This window comes from Melitaea cinxia, chromosome 26 (genome assembly GCF_905220565.1).
Source record: "Melitaea cinxia chromosome 26, ilMelCinx1.1, whole genome shotgun sequence".
Taxonomy (NCBI): domain Eukaryota; kingdom Metazoa; phylum Arthropoda; class Insecta; order Lepidoptera; family Nymphalidae; genus Melitaea; species Melitaea cinxia.
In genome coordinates, this window is record NC_059419.1 from 5,077,510 (window position 1) to 5,095,167 (window position 17,658).

Here is a 17,658-nt window from a genome sequence, read left to right on the forward strand (position 1 = left end):
GCGGGGACATACGAAAATGTATTACGAAGTTTGTATTATTTTTTAATTTTAATTTAATTTTTGAAGTGCCCGATATACTCGTATGTTTATGTTTACAGTGCAAAAATATTTAGCAATAAAATATATAATTTATGATCTGTATCAAATAAAAGCATTTCTTTACATATAACTAACTAGATGTGCCCGGGACTTCGCCCGCGTGGAATTTAACAAAAAAGTTATTGTTCTGCTCGCAGACTTATAAAATAAATAAATTTCTAAAATAAAAATAGCCTAAATTACTTATTACATCATCTATTGAAACCAAGTGCTATTGAAAGCCAGTGAAAGTCCTACTAAAATCGGGTCTAGCCGTTTCGGAGATTAGCCGGAACAAACAAACAGACAGACAAAATATCCAAAAAAAATGTTGTTTTGGTATATGTACCGTGTATACACCCATATGCATTTAGTAAACAGCGGTTATTTTATTATTACAAACAGAGACTCCAATTTAATTTATTTGTATAGATTTATACAAGTTATTATTGTTTGTAACAATACAGTTATAATCACAGTTATTAGTTATCATCACTTAGGTAATAAATATGATTCTCAAAATAATTAGTAAATTGAACCAGGTATCCTTATAATGTAAAACCTGGATGTTATTAAAATTCTTTATTAACTGTTTCCGCATCAACTATTAACTATATATTTAAAATAGTCTCTTAGTCAGGAACATTTTTATAATCTTATTCTTATAGTTTTTGCCAAATGAATGTAGTAAAAACTTGAAATTTCGTTATATGTTTTTTTTTTTGTGTTTTTTGGCAAGATAAGTAAGTGTGCATCCCTGTTCCGGTATATTCTCCCGGCTATTGACGTTTCCTAAAATGAAGCACTTATCTAATTGTGGTATTAAATTAGAACATCGCAATGAACACTATGCAAATGTGCAAATTTAGATCTTTATCATTCATTTACTCTTTATGTAAAAGTAATGCGAGTAGTGATATTGTGAAATAGTTTTAAATAATGAATATTTATTTCATTAACACTGTATAAAAAGTAACGTAATACACTAGGTAATGTGTTTAAGAGCAAAGATTATATAACTTTACACTCTTCTCTTGGTAGTATTAAATTAGATTGACCGATATTTCTAAATCACGCCAGATAGGCTAAATAAATCAGAATTACATTTGCAACAAAGATAGGTTGGAGTCAGGAATAACACAAGTATTTTGTATCCCAAAAAGACCGGAAATGGACACTGATATAGGTGGTAGTCCGCCTTTGCACTGTACTTTTTATTTAAAAAAATTTACTGCTCCCGCGGTATAACTTTCAATGTGAAGTCGGAACGAAGTAGCTCGTAAATAATATAAACATTAAAAGTTAATGCTAAGCAGACGTCACTCAAATAAATGTTACGTTTTATCACTAATGGAATGTGATTCTTTTTTATAACATGATATTCATTTGATAAATAAATGAAATCTATATTTTAATTAATTGATAATTTGTTTGATATTTATGTTTTGTACAGGCACTCATTGTTTTATTAGTATAAGATGAGTGTTTTGTACGAAAATAATTTCTGATTTATCGTATTTTTTAAGTTTTGATTTTTTTTTTTATTTATGAAATAAAACTTCTTTACGCACGCTTGACTTTGGATAGCGTTACGAAAAGTGTAATCGGGCGAAGCGAACGGAAGTTGAGAGGGAGATATGTTAGTGAAGATAGAAAGAGAGAGAGTTACGTTAAGTTTAACTTCAGTCGTGTGGTCTAAAGCACACTCGTTTTTTTGGTCACATTGTTAATTATGTATCTGCAAGCTATGAGTCGTGTAAATAAAAAACATTGTTTTCATGTTCATGTATTTGTGTTACAGGTATGCAGTTGTTCAGTGAGCGGATCGGTGACGAACATATCCACCTCTTCATCGCATAATGAATCTCTACACAACCACCAGTTGTTAAATAATTCAGGTAAACAAACAACTTATTACTACACACACAGTACAATAGTCCGCCAATCCGCAGTAGAGCAGCGTTGTGGATTAAACTTAAATCCGTCTCCTACATGGAGAGAGCGGTCTATATAGCAATGATGAGGTCCAGCAATGGAATGTTGACGCCGCGTTGGCGCAACGGTTAAAGCCATGGATTATACTTGTTGCGCTGGCGGTTGCGGGTTCGATCAACCCACATGACAAACATTTGTATTGGCCATATAGGTGTTTCTTATAGTGTTCCGTGGTTCCATATAGTGTTCCGTGGTCTGGGCGTTTGTGCAGTGTAGTAGGTCTTGTAGGTCTAACCACCGTGCCTCGGAGAGCACGTTAAGCCGTCGGTCCCGGTTGTTATCATGTACACCTGATAGCGAGCGTTACTCATAGTAAGAAATATATCCGCCAACCCGCATTGGAGCAGCGTGGTGGATTAAGCTCTGATCCTTCTCCTACATGGGAAAAGAGGCCTATGCCCAGTAGTGGGATATTACAGGCTGAAGCGTAATGGAATTTTACAATCGAATCGAATACTATAATAGAAATTTTTATATGGGAACACTGGAAAATGTCACAGGTGTTTTTGAACCACATATATTTGATGTAATGAATCATAGTATAATAATTTAAGTTTGATACTGAAATTAAAAAATAAATAAATAAATTCAAATTATTTTACATTTTGACTGAACCCTTATGATTATAACATGGATGTAAAAGCGAAACGTTTTAAGAAATTTTTACATTGAATCTGTCGTTCATATAGACTTGAAATTTTTTTGCCTTTTATCAGTGCATAAAAGATCAAAAGAACACACTGATATCATTTTTGTTTCTTTTATTTTTTTACTCATTGCACGATGTACATATAATTATCTGCATATAAATCAGACCCTGTAAGAGTTCGGCAAGTTAGTAGCTAGCTCGGTTGTTTGTCGATTAAAATTGTTCTACCTTCTAAAACGTTAATGTCAATCTACCTTCAGGTCCGATATACGGTAACCTTTTATCATCGGGTGGTAAGCCGCTCTCATCGCCCACAGCGCGCCAGCAGCAACAACTGGCTGCCATACAGGCCGCCAACGCCAGGAGGTTGCCCCCTGAAGTGCCCAAGAGGACCAGCAGCATCACACTCAAGTACGTACCACCTGACTTAACATTTACGCCTTTTGTGTATATAAAAAGTGCCTTCAATACAGTAACTAGGATCGACTCAGCCTTGTCTTTTTTTATGGTCTCGTAAAATCATAAGTCACATATTTGTGTAGAAAAGATTACATTTTTTTTTACTATAGACAGAGCTGAGTGTCAACAACTAGCACCAAAAACAATTTTGGAGACTTGTCGTAGACTTAGAATGTACAGTTGAGAACAATTGTCCCCAGTGCGGAGAGCCCCGTGTCTCTCCGGCGGGCCGAGTGCGGCGGGGCGGTGGTGCGCGGCGGGTCAATGTCCTCCGTGCAGTCGTCGTCGTCGTCCTCGTCGCAGGAGCACCGCCACCACTACCACCAACCCTACCAGCCGAGGGCGCCTGTGAGTATTTATTACGTTTGTAGTACTAAATCAATTGTCATCTTGGACTCTTTGGTGTAATGGTGCGTGTGCCGCGTTGGCAGTGCTTTAACACCGACGGTCGCGTTCTCGATTGCCGCTCGGAATGGATATTTGTGTTTATACCAATCTTTATTGTCTACGTTTGCTCTGTAAACAAGTGTCATCGAAAGATCTATAAAATGATCGAAAGATCTTCTATAAAATAATGGATGTTTTTCAATATCGTCTATAGCCAATTCGATAACCTAAATTTACTTTATAACAAGGAACCCCACATCCACATCCAAGAGCAGTTCCAACAACACGCTCGTACAGCATCAGGAACTTTGTACGAAGGGGAACGTTACGCTGTCTGGAAGAGGCAAGAGGCTCCACCGTACTACGAAGCCCCCCCACCAGCTACTTGTTGCAGGCCTCAACATGAACATCATCAGCATACACATCAACAGCCTCTGAAGGTAAAGTTTTACCATCATTTGCCATTTTTTCGTCCTCTAAAATTTGGCAACCCAAAAACTTGGTCAAAATCAGACAAGCTCTTGCTATTTGTTTCTTTTTTTTTTTAATTTGGCAATCCAAAAATTTTGTCGAAGTCTAGAAGAACCTGAGATTAGGAGGTTTGAACAAAACCTATTTTTTTATTAAATTTGTATCGATGAAGATGCAGTATAATGATATTTTAATCTATAATAATGTTATAAATGCGAAAGTAACTCTGTGTCTGTATATTTATGCGTTCACGCCTAATACATCAAAAATTATTGATGAAATTGCTAAAACATGGGCTACCTTTTATCCAGAAAAAGACTTGAAAAAGTTGACGTGTAAATACTAATAAAACTCGGACAACTTCGCGATTATCAGCTAGTATACAATTCTTCATGAGTTACAAACAAATGATCCTAATCTATCATATTAATTTAAACATCCAGGTATCAGAAACAGTTCGTAAGCGCCAATATCGAGTGGGCTTAAACCTTTTCAACAAGAAGCCTGAGCGTGGAATAGGTTACCTAATCTCCCGTGGATTTCTCGAGAACTCTCCAAGAGGAGTGGCCAGGTTCCTCATCACAAGAAAAGGCCTCAGCAAGCAGATGATTGGAGAGTACTTGGGCAATTTGCAGAGCCCATTCAATATGGCTGTTTTAGAGTGAGTTGGGTTTTCCCTTTTGTTTACTTTTATTTCCCTAAAATATTCAAATTATGTTGATTAAATGAAGGAATTAAAATTTGAAGGCAGTAAACATAAAATTTTCATAAAAAAATATGATCAAAAGACAACAAGAATCAAAATTATTTATTTAACTTTGCCACATACTTATTAACTTTACTTACTTTCAAAGCGTTTTTTTTACTCCTCCAATTCTAAATTATTCCAAAATATGCCTAAATGTGATGTAGGCAAGTAAAATTATTTTCATGATCCACGATAATTTCCATTTAGCTATATCCTCTAATTGTTTTAAAACACTGAATTTTAAACTTACTCAAAACAATTTCTAGATGTTTCGTGAACGAACTCGACCTATCCGGCATGGCAGTGGACGTGGCTCTTCGCAGATACCAGGCGCATTTCCGTCTACCAGGAGAGGCCCAGAAGATAGAGCGACTGGTCGAAGCCTTCGCGCGTCGATACTGCGTGTGTAACCCCGACTTCGTACAGAGACTGCGCACACAGGATACGGTAATGACCAAACTTTTCTTGTGTTGTATTTAAAAAGTCGATCTCAGCTTGAACCTCTTAAAACCTCCTCTATTTTGAGGCGTTAATTTTTTCGTTATTTCAATATATTCCTAAACTAACATTTGACATACTGTTCCCCTAAAAACGATAATTACCAGTGTGACTATGTATAAAAAGGGGGTTCGCCAGGATCGTTTAATCTTGATGGTTACTATGAATGCTAACTAAAGTAACAGTCTGCATACTTACAGGCTTACGTTAAGTTTCTCGATTAGTTAACAACTTATTTTTTATGTCGTCAGATCTTCGTGCTAGCCTTCGCAATAATAATGCTGAACACGGACCTCCACACACCGAACCTGAAGCCCGAGGCCCGCATGTCTCTCGACGACTTCGTCCGGAATCTGAGAGGCATCGACGACTGTGGAGACATCGACCGCGACATGCTGGCCGGGATCTACGACCGCGTCAAGGCGAGCGAGTTCCGGCCCGGGAGCGACCACGTCACTCAGGTTTGTTTTTTATATATAACTAGGTCGGCAAACAAGCGTATATGTCACCTGATGGTAAGTGATTGCTAGCTTAATGACGTCTGCAACACTAGAAGCATCGCAAACGCGTTGCCGACCCTATCCCCAATCCCCCCCAGGAGCTCTGGTCACCTTACTCACCAACAGGAACACAACACTGCTTGAAAGCAGTATTATTTAGCTGTGATCTTCTGTGTTAGTTTATATATATTCAGGAGTCTTGAAAAAATATCTGACACCAACCTCTGATTAGTTGCAAGCGGAGAGGAAGATAGGCGTTAACTAGGTTAATGGATTGATGAATCCACCTGTGACGTCCCAAAGATTGTTTCTCCTTATGAGCAACAGAATTGACGGTTCTAACTAGGTTTGGCGATTTATTAATCTATTGACAAATCCAATCCGAGAAGGTGCATTATGAATCATACCTATTTATAATACATAAACATATTTTTTTTATATTGATTATCAGAAACACAACTATGTAGTACTTTTTATATCCTTTTGGATTTAAAAAACCTTTAGGTTCTATTGCCCTTACATAGATGGCGCTGCAATAGTATTGTGTAAAATATGCAAGAAAATGAAACATCCTTACGAATAAAATATATTAATTTTCATCCCATATAATAATATGGTTTAATAAATGGCTAAGTATAAGTTATCAAACATAATTTAATAAATATAAATTATTCCCAGGTTATGAAAGTCCAAGCAACGATCGTCGGTAAGAAACCACACTTGGCGTTGCCACATCGCCGACTCGTCTGCTACTGTCGACTCTACGAAATACCAGATATACACAAGAAGGAACGGCCTGGCGTCCATCAGAGAGAGGTAAAATTAATATAATTTCTTTTAAAAGCGTCAGAAATATTTTTATGTGTGACTAAATGGGAACTCGAAATTAACAAAGACTTTGAGGAGTGATAATAGTTGGTAGTTGTTTAAGTAGCGCCTGATTTTGGTTGAACTGAAGTCAATTAAGAAATTACTTATATATCCATTGTATTAAATTAGAATTATAGAATTGTTTACTATCAAAAATCTAGGGCTACTCATATAGTGAATTCAATACATATGTTTTTCCTTGTAGTTTAGTATTTCTATGACTAAAATTAGTCTAAAATTGTCCGCTGATTCTAAATTTGGTTATCAGAACGCTTCTATTAACCCGCCTTTTATGCAACTCAATAAAATATTAACCAATAAAGCATTGATAAATAAGTAAATTAAAAAGTGTATGTGTGTAATCCACACACAGAAGAAGTGAAACTTCTAAAGTAGCCTTCGAGAGATATTTTTCACCGAGGAGTATAAAATACTACGTAATGTATTCTGTCTCATTCTCTCGCCGACTTAATGCTATACATTTGATATGTTTATTTCGTTATCGTGACGAATTTTCGTTTCACAACGTATCACAACGATTCAAATCAAGTTTCACATAAATAATTGTTTAAAGGTGTTCCTCTTCAACGATCTCCTGGTTATAACGAAGATATTCAGCAAGAAGAAATCGTCAGTGACCTACACGTTCAGACAATCGTTTCCACTGTGCGGCATGCTTGTGAACCTTTTCTCTGTTCCACGTAAGTATTTGAAATGAAATGAAAACATTTATATTGCCATAAGGTAATAAGGTCAGACACTTAACGAACGTCAAAGATAAATAGCACTTACAAAAAATAAAAAATAAAAGAAAGTTAAGGTAACTTAAACTGAGGTAGGGCACAGCAGGAATTTCCTGCTCAAAATATGGAGCAGCCCGACTGGGGTAGTACCTCGACCTTACAGAAGACCACAGCTAAATAATACTGTTTTCAAACAGTATTGTGTTCCTGTTGGTGAGTAAGGTGACCAGAGCTCCTGGGGGAGGGGGGGGGGGGTTGAGTCGGCAACGCACTTGAGATGGTTCTGGTGTTGCAGGCGTCTATAAGCTACGGTAATCTCTTACCATCAGGTGAGCCGTACGCCTGTTTGCCGAACTAGTGATATAAAAAAATAACAAAAATATCAAGCAATATAATAAAATTTTACATCTTAAGATTAGGTACATTACAAACCTAGGTAATGTATCCAGTGTTATAAGCAACCTTACCTTAGTTACAATATTAAAGTTTAATCCTAGTATCTCAGTAGACATTTAATTTTTAAATAGAGCTTAGAAATTGACCTTAGTAGTTAGATTATGCAGTTTTACCCTAGGGACTTCCGATCGTATTTAATTTCATAGAAACTCAAACTGTAACATTTATAATATAATAATAATAATAATAATAATTATTATTATTTTATTTCAGACAAAGTCCATACAATTAAACAGCAGTATACAAACATAATTAATAAAGAAACAGAGAAAGAACCAAAATAAACAGAGGAAAAAAAATAAAACATAGGATAATTATATCAAAATACACACACATATACAATATTCATAACCGATTAAATAAAATTAGCAATAATAAGCAAAGTCAACCTATTAAATTAAATAATTAATTAACAAAACAAAAAATAATTTTTAATACATTCAGAAATTATTATTTTATATGAGTTATTTAATATGTGTATTAGTGTAATATATACACATCATTTAACTCATAAACTTTTCCAAGTTTCACAAAAGTTGTTTATCTTTTGAACGTGGAATCATTTAATGTGAAGGTTAAAATCGTACTTATTACGACTTTGTTCGCAGTTTTGGCTAAGAGTTCAGAATAAATATGAATTGTCGACCTATTTACAAAATGATATAACGGCATTTGACAAAATTAATGTGCTGACAGGTTACACTTTCATAAAAAATATTTTTTCATTTTTAGATTATCCATTTGGTATACGTCTGTCCCGTCGCGTGGACGGCCGCAGACTGGCGACATTCAACGCTCGAAACGAACACGACAGATGCAAGTTTGCGGAGGACCTTAGAGAGAGTATCGCTGAGATGGATGAAATGGAAGCGATGAGGATTGAGGGCGAACTGAACAGGGGCAAGGGGAGGAACACGGGCAACTCCGCGAGGAATGGTATGTATCTATTTTTTTTTTCTTATAACATACACACACGGTCGTCTGTTAAATATGTCTTATTACTTGTGTATTTGTATTATAGGTAACAGTTGACTAATGTAGCTTTTGTTGATAAATATTATATTCATTGAAATAATACATACATAAATATATACAAATATTGAACCATGGAATCAGGGGAGAATCGAACTCATAATCTCTGGAGTAGAAAAAAATTACGAACTGCGCCAACAGGCTGGTCAAATATATGTTAGTTTAGTTAATATCACGGGATTACTGCAAACTCCGTTAGTCTATACTCTATGCATTAAACAGTAAAATTGCTAAACGTTCCATAAGAGATGGATTGGATTAGATCATTGTTAAACTTTTAGTTGAAGTCAGTTAATAATATAACTATATAGTTGAAAGCTCTTAGTACCAAATTGAAGATTTACAAAGCATATGCTATTTATTAAATATCTATGTATAACTGGAAGTGACCTTCCGAAATTTTTGCTTATGACTAACTGAGATTTTTGGTAATTGTCTTGCTTGCGTTGTTCTACAAAAAAATCGTTAATCCGAATCGAATTAATTTTAAAGTAAGTTTTCACAAGAAAAAAAAAAGTCGAGTGAGGAGTATGTAAAATTAATGGTAAAAGTATTTGAAGCGAGATTAAGACATTTTTTTTTTTTTTGGTTTTTGCAGTGATGGAAAATCGAGACAGTGGAGTTGCGGATGTGGAAATAGACCACCAACAGTGCATGGATCATGTTCACGTGCACGGGTAAAATATATTTTTAAGTATCTTTATCCCGCGGTTTTACCCGCATATGTCAATATTCTACTATTCTTTGGAGGTTTCAGACTTAAAGGTGGCTATCGTTTAATCTAGGTCCTTAACTTTTTATATAAAAAGTTTTGCCTCAAATTAAGTATGGATGTCGCATTATACGAGTATGTTGCAATAGTGATCCGTCCAGCCGTCTTCAATATTTAGTTTGGTATATTTAAAGAAATAGATTTAATTATATACAATAAATAAAAATAACAACAGTACATAACTTGTGGAGGCCTATGTCCAACAGTGAACTGCGATAGGCTGAAGTGAACAGCATCCACTGGCATCTAATTTATGTAATTTATGTATTAAATTAATTTATTTTATAATAAAAAAGTTATAAAAGATTTGCATTATTTTTTTCGGCCATAAAATAAAGTCTACTAGATTTTTTTAAGTTTATTTTTATATTTATATTTTTCATTGAAACTATATCCCAGAAGGTAACTTTCAAAATTACCTATTAATAATGAATTATTGGTTATTTTCAATATTGGTTATCTAGACATTAAATACACATACCTTTTACACACCTTTATACTTTTACACCTTTGTACCTTTGTACATCTTTTATTTTATGTTATTCTTTTGTTGTTTCTTTTAATGGTGTACAATAAATAAAGAGTAATATTAATTTATATTTCTTATATATAAATATTTATTTTTATTTAATAAAACCTTATCCTATGCGCTAATGAGAACTGTAACCAATTTCATTGCTTTCAAACCATTTCTGTAAAATAATAAGTTCCTTAAAAGGCCACAAAAAATAATATTTCATGTAAAACACTTATTATTCATTGTAATATAAACAATAAACTTCGGGTATACTTAAAACTAGGTATCGTATCATATATATTAATATGCTAAGGTGAAGATGATTGCCTCACTTTTTATTAAAAAAAAAACCTCTCAATTACTCCACATAAATTATATATTATTTTATAGATAATTGCTTGCTCTACCGGCGTCAATAACTAAAAGATTATTATTGCTTTTGTTTTTGTAAATTATTTAATTATTAAAATTATATATATAATAAAATATATATACGGCTTTAATTTTCAAAAAAACGTCAACATGATTGACGCTCGGTAAATTTTTTACTTACGCTTCAGCCTGTAATATCCCACTACTGGGCATAGGCCCTTTCCCCATGTAGGAGAAGGATCAGAGCTTAATCCACCACGCAAATTTTTTTTACTTATTTAGCGCGAATTATTCGCACGGGTATTGCTAGTCTATCTAAAATAATTTTAACAACTTGTAAATATATCAATGTATGTTGGAAATCTCTTCTCTCTGGGTAGAAGTTTGAGCTTTTCAACTCTTAATTACAAGTATAGTTAAAAAATGATTCTAATTTATTAATGAACTCGAGCAATATGTATATTATATAAATTAAATATAAACACGATGTGTGTTTATGTAATTAACACGTTGAACGCCACGGGGGACACCAGATGGGCCCTGGGCAGTGTTTAGTCCATGGGGCCAGCTTAAAAGTCCTTATTTACAAAAAATTGATGATCAGTTTTTATTGCACTATCATACCCAATCTGAAATATCTTGATTGATTCTTCAAACAATATTAAGTCTATTGGACTAGTTTGAAAAGTAACAGAATATTGTTTATTGAGGAAGGTATAACACAACGTTACGAAATATAGGATCCCTCCTATGAGAGGACTTATTTAAACATTCTACTTTATATGGTGTCTAGAACCCAAAAAAGAAGCAAGGTCACTGAATTTTTTTTATATATATTCTACTGTATGTGGTGTAAAAATAATATTTTTATCAATTTCAGCGTGGTGGTACCACCGCCGCCATCTTGTCCCGCGCCGTCGGCTCCGTCTCGTTTGTCGCAGAATCCGCCTCCGACCAGCATTATTAAGAGAAACGTGCTTAGCAATTCTCTTGTTGACATCAATGATCCTGGTATGTTTATATTGTGTATATAAAAGTATTATGAAGTAAATATTTTTTAATATTAAATAAAAAAATGAACTTACGAAAGTGTCGTTACAATGTGGAAATTACAAATAAAAAACCTAATAAATATGGTCGATGTAATATGAACATAGCATCGTGCTTCAAGAATAAGTTGAATCATATATATAAAACAATAATTTTGATATAACAAAGTAAATTACATTCTAAAGAATATCGCTGTCCCCGGGCAATAAAGCGGTAATATCAAAAATCAAATTTTACAGGAGAAATAAAAGAAGCTAATTTGTTTATAGTGCAGTGTACAGTGATCCAAAACAGACGTTCAATATGTCAAATGAAAGCTTTTTTTTTACCAATTTAAGCTTTTAAAAATAATTTTTTAAAAACAAATCGTATAATTTTTTAATGAAATAATTAAAAAAATGTATAATACAATTCATAGATGATACTATTTTAATTACAAGATCATTAACAATTACTGTAAAGATGTTCACCGGTTTTTTGTGTTATTTTTCTTAGAGTAATGCAATAATACATAGCTTAGTCGTAAGAGAATTATCCATGCAATAAAACGGTTATTGTCATTTATTCTAACGAAATATTAATAAAAAAAAACTGAAAAAAATAAGAGTGATAGATTGATACTCAGAGAAGCCAAAAATTAAATAACAATAATAAGGGTGTAACCGGCGTATACCGCTTTATTGCCCGGGGCCAGCGATATGTTGTTAAATATTATTCCTATTTGATATTTTGCGTGTAGTTTTATACACAGGTTTAGTATTTGCGTACCATAATAAAAATATTGCATATAAATATATGTAGCATCTCTTCTACATTTGTCGTTTTGGTAAAACTACTTAAAACTAATGAAAATTATCATTAGCATTACATTACAAAGATTATATTCTTTTTTCGCGCGAGACAGAGAGAAAAAACATTTTCGTATTAAATGGTCGAGAGATGTTACAACTCCCTGTCCAATCATAGCTTCAGCTTGTAATATGGATTGGACAGAGCTTGACACCATGCTGCTCCAATTCGGGTTGGCGGATATATTCCCTACTGTGATTAACGATCGCTATCACGTGTACATTATAATAACCGGAACCGACGGCTTAACGTGCTCTCCGAGTGGGAAGATTCACAGGGACTGCACAAACACCCAGGTCACGGCAAACATCTGTATGGGCAATACAAATATTTGTCATGAGCGGGGATCGAACCCGCAACCGCCAGCGCAACAGCCACGAACCAGTGCTGCGACCGTTGCGCTAACACGGCATTAATAAAACAAATAGATAATTTTTAAAATTGACAGAGATCTATCTATCAATCAATATAATATAATCAGTCGGTCTCATTATTACAACGAATGATGCATTATCCTTTATCGTATATGTTAAAGCTTTAATAGTTATACACAGGGCCGTCTCAAACTAGGCTGGGGCCCTTGGGCACACAAGAATTTGGGGCCCTTTTGGAAAGTAAAAAAAGCGAATTATAATAACATTGTTTTTATTGACCATCGATGTAATAGCGTAGTATATATGCCTCGTAAATATTTTCTGATAAGATTACTGATCTGTGAAAAAAGTGTAATGTGCCCGACAAAAATGTTTCGATAATAAATGTGTAAGAGAAATTGTCAGTCCTTCGGGGCCCCTCGAAGATTGGGGGCCCCGGACATGGGCCCTGTGTGCCCTTATGGAGAAGACGGTATTGGTTATACACCAAGCTCCTGTAAACATATCGATGGCTCCTAAGTATACTGAGTCAACTAACAACTTTTGATAATTTCATTTTTTAAGATATTAATAACATTTACTTCATTTCCTATCTACCTATGTAACAAAAAAATAAAGTTGTTAAAAGTAGAGTTGACTCAGTATACTTAGGAGCCATCGATATATTGGAGATGTTTACGTGTATACGTGACCGAGCGTCCCGCAGCGGCGCTGGCGGCGGAGCGGCTGCAGCGGCGCGGCTCGGTGGGCTCGCTGGACAGCGGCATGTCCGTGAGCTTCGCGCACGGCGCGCGCACGCCGCTGGCCGCCGCCTCGCCGCGCCACGCCGACCGCTCGCCCGGTCAGTTGATCATCATTTATTCATGTGGAAATTAAATTCAATGCGTAAAATCTACGCTGGGCAGGCGGGTTGGTGACCGCAGGGCTGGTTTTCTCGCACCGAAGACGCTGCTGCCCGTCTTCGGCCCGTGTATTTCAAAGCCAGCAGTTGGATGGTTATCCCGCCATCAGTCGGCTTCTTAAGTTCTAAAGTGGTAGTGGAACCTTGTTATCCCTTAGTCGCCTCTTACGACACCCACGGGAAGAGGGGGTGGCTATATTCTTTGGTGCCGTAGCCACACAGCACGTGCAGCGTGGTGACTATGAGCAAAACACATGAGTTTGCGCATTTTTGGCGCAAACTTGTGGAGGCCTATGTCCAGCAGTGGACTGCAATAGGCTGGAATGATGATAATGATGATAATGAAAATCTACAACGGAATACATTTATAAGGAAAATAAAAATAGTAAAAGAAATAGTTAAAGGCACCAAAGAAAATACATTAAACATTTATTATTAAATAATTAAATATAATAATCATAACAAACACACACGGTCGTCTGTTCCTATGGTAAGCAACTTAATATCTGTGTTGTAGGTAACAGCCGACTGATACTAAACTATTATGTATATACATTGAAATAATACGTTTATAAATAAAAATATTACACCCAGACTTCGGCGGGAACCGAACTCGCAATGTATATATATAATACAAATAAATAAAATTGGAGCATCTGCTTGTAATATTAAAATAACCACTTTTTACTAAATACATAATATGGTTACATACACGGTACATGTACCAAAATAACATTTTTACAATTTTTGTCTGTCTGTCTGTCTATTCCGGCTAATTTCTAAAACGGCTGTACCAATTTTGACGGGACTTTCACGTAAAGAGTAACTTAGGCTACTTTTATTTTAGAAATGTATTAATTTTCTAACTTTGCGAACTGAAATAATTTTTTTCTTAAATTCCACGCGGACAAAGTCGCGGGCACAGCTAGTATATATATATAATTATTTTGTTACAAAAAGGAAGGAGAAATCCCAACCAACATGCCTACTCAATGGGCAAATCAACGGACTCTGCCTTACATAAGGTTATATCCTATATAGAGGGCAATCTCCATCACAAAATATCAACCCTAGGCGCCTTTATTGACATTGAAGGGGCCTTTGATAAAACTAAGTTCACCAGCATAAGCCGTGCCCTGACCAAGCATGGAGTCAATAACACGATTGCCGGGTGGATTGACAGCATGCTGAAGTACAGGGCCATCCAATTCACTGTGAATGAAATAACTAGAGGCGTTGTAGCGAGGGGGTGTCCGCAGGGGGGGGTCCTTTCCCCACTTCTGTGGAACATAGTGATCGACGAACTGATCACCTTGCTCAACGACCGCAGATTTCTCACAGTGGGCTATGCAGACGACTTAACTGTACTCATCAGTGGGCCATCTGAGAGGACAGTCTGCGACCAAATGAGGGCCGCATTAAAAGTCGTTGAACAGTGGTGTACGGACCACGAACTAACAGTGAACCCCGCAAAGACGGAACTTGTGATGTTCACAAATAAACGGAATTTAGGGAACCTTAAACTCCCTAAATTATTTGGCACCAGTCTTGCCCTAACCAAGGAGGTCAAATATCTTGGAGTAATCCTAGATAGTAAGCTTCTTTGGAACAGGCATTTAGACTCAAAAATCAACAAAGCCAGCATAATCCTCTGCCAATGCAAAAGGCTCCTCGGCAAAAGCTGGGGCATATCACCTAAAATTACTCTATGGCTTTACAAAACTATTGTCAGGCCTATAATCACCTACGGTGCGGTTATCTGGTGGCAGAGAACAGAACTTACAACCGTTAAAAACAAACTCCAGCGGTTTCAGAGAATAGCATGCTCTGCAATCACTGGCTGTATGCGTACCGCCCCCACAGCAGCTCTTGAGGTTATGCTTGACCTGGCACCGCTTGACTTGTTCATACAACAGGAGGCGGCTATGTCAGCTATCAGGCTGAAACACTTGGGCTTGTGGTGCAACCAGGAGGGTCCACACAATAGACTTTGGAGCAACCTTGTGAGCTATGAGCCACTACTTGCTGCTCCTTGTGATAGGATTCCCAAACAACATATTTTCGAAAGAAAGTACCATATACAACCGTTTGAGGCTGAAAGAGACCAATCCGGCATACGCGAGGTCCGCATCTACACGGATGGCTCCAAAATGGGGTCTGGCACCGGTGCCGGAGTGTACTCACAAGACCTCAATATCAACTTATCACTAACGCTGGGCCAACACAGCTCCATCTTTCAATGTGAGTGTGTTGCGATAACCCATGCAGCCACCGCCGTCCTGTCAAAAGGCATTAGGGATTGCAATATCCGTATTCTGTCGGACAGCATGGCCGTACTTAAAGCACTAGAGAGCAATTCGACTAACTCTAGTCTTATATACGAATGTCATCAAACCCTGGAAGCATTAGCCTCACATAATGAGGTAATCCTCCAGTGGATAAAAGGACATAGTGGATCGCGCGGAAACGATGCTGCCGACGAGCTTGCAAGACAGGGGTCCAATACAAAGGTTGCCGGCCCAACCATCCTGTTGCCGCTACCATTTGGACAACTGCGCTCGTGGGTAAGGCAACGTACACGTGCAAATCACAATGCCCTTTGGGCAAACCAAACCGGCTGTAGACAGTCCAAATTGGTACTCACGGAAGTATCACCGCACCTAGCGTGCCGACTGCTCAGCCTCAACCGCCTGGACATCAGAATAGTTGTTGGCACGATTACCGGCCATATGGCACTCAATCACCAACTATTCATCATGAATGCAACAGACAGCCCTCTTTGCAGGGGCTGTCTGGCTGCTGAAGAAACAGCCGCCCACGTAATCCTGGAATGCGAGGGAGTGGCCGCACACCGGGCTACCATCCTTAAGGAAATAAGGACGCTCCGAGAAGCCTGTGAACGCCCCAGGAGGCTTCTGAGCTTCTGGAAGGAGCTGGGCTGGCTAAACTAGTCGGCCCACTTTTCACGCATAATGGACCACCTTTGCGTCTAAATGCGGAAAACCGAGCCCACTACAATACAATACAATACAATACATTTGTTACAAAAGTCAAAAGGTAATGAATAAATATAGATAAATTTATCTTTCAGGTCGATTGTTCGGAGGGATCGGAGGCATATTCCCTGGTCGTCAAAGGAAACTGAGCGCATCAGGCGTCCCGGACACCAAACATGGTCAAGTCGGAAAGAGCACCGAGGTCTAAAGGTCGAAAATGGATTAATATCGATAATTATCGATTAACTATTCGTTTGAAAACTTTAAGACCGCGAGGTTTTATTTCAAAAGCATTTGCATTCAGATTAATTTTTTTTTTCGGAATATCTTCGAACTACTTCGAATTCATAATGCTTTTAGTAATCAATATTGAATAAGATTGCTAATTGATTTTATATCTTGCTATTATATTGTAACCGAATAGTAATTTTTGATATTAGCTAGTTCGGGTTTTCTTAAGTGCCATCTTTACGATAATTTCGAATCCCGTCAAAACGGGAGTTGACTTTATTTAAGTGCATTAAATAAATCTTAACGTTTTTGCGATTATTCGTTGTATTTGAGAGCGAATAATTATTATTAGAAATCTCATTCGTAGGGTTTATGAATTTTCGGACATATATCAATACTTGGAAAGGATTTATGGAGTATTACACGGTGGATGTTTCAAATTCAGGGTATAAGGATGCGGGGGTACAGTATATTCAATGTTCGGATTAGTTGTACTAAACGTGCCAACGATATATTACTTACATTCGACTTTACGTGCATTCTATTGCATAAAAATTGACACAATTCGCTCGAATTGCTTCGTGTATCGACTCTTTCGTAATATAAGATTTATTTCAAGAAATATATATTGCGAAGAGTTTCGGATATAACAACGAAATTAACAACAAGGATTAAATAAGAAAATGGGGCCACGTTTTGGTGAAAGTTTT

General features: G+C 36.5%; 1 protein-coding gene across 1 annotated transcript in view; it reads left to right on the forward strand.

Moving 5' to 3' along the window:
* The window catches only part of LOC123666570 (IQ motif and SEC7 domain-containing protein 1), a 90,550-nt gene extending 73,614 nt beyond the window's left edge, over window positions 1–16,936 (forward strand). The window contains exons 8-21 of the mRNA XM_045600677.1: window positions 1,880–1,976; window positions 2,983–3,133; window positions 3,382–3,529; window positions 3,817–4,008; window positions 4,483–4,700; window positions 5,054–5,234; window positions 5,537–5,746; window positions 6,464–6,601; window positions 7,230–7,356; window positions 8,587–8,790; window positions 9,485–9,563; window positions 11,428–11,558; window positions 13,527–13,661; window positions 16,813–16,936. Of these exons, the coding sequence (XP_045456633.1) occupies window positions 1,880–1,976; window positions 2,983–3,133; window positions 3,382–3,529; window positions 3,817–4,008; window positions 4,483–4,700; window positions 5,054–5,234; window positions 5,537–5,746; window positions 6,464–6,601; window positions 7,230–7,356; window positions 8,587–8,790; window positions 9,485–9,563; window positions 11,428–11,558; window positions 13,527–13,661; window positions 16,813–16,925 (2,124 nt within the window). The 3' untranslated portion in view covers window positions 16,926–16,936. The remainder of the gene's footprint in view (window positions 1–1,879; window positions 1,977–2,982; window positions 3,134–3,381; window positions 3,530–3,816; window positions 4,009–4,482; window positions 4,701–5,053; window positions 5,235–5,536; window positions 5,747–6,463; window positions 6,602–7,229; window positions 7,357–8,586; window positions 8,791–9,484; window positions 9,564–11,427; window positions 11,559–13,526; window positions 13,662–16,812) is intronic.
* The last annotated feature ends 722 nt before the right edge of the window (window positions 16,937–17,658 follow it).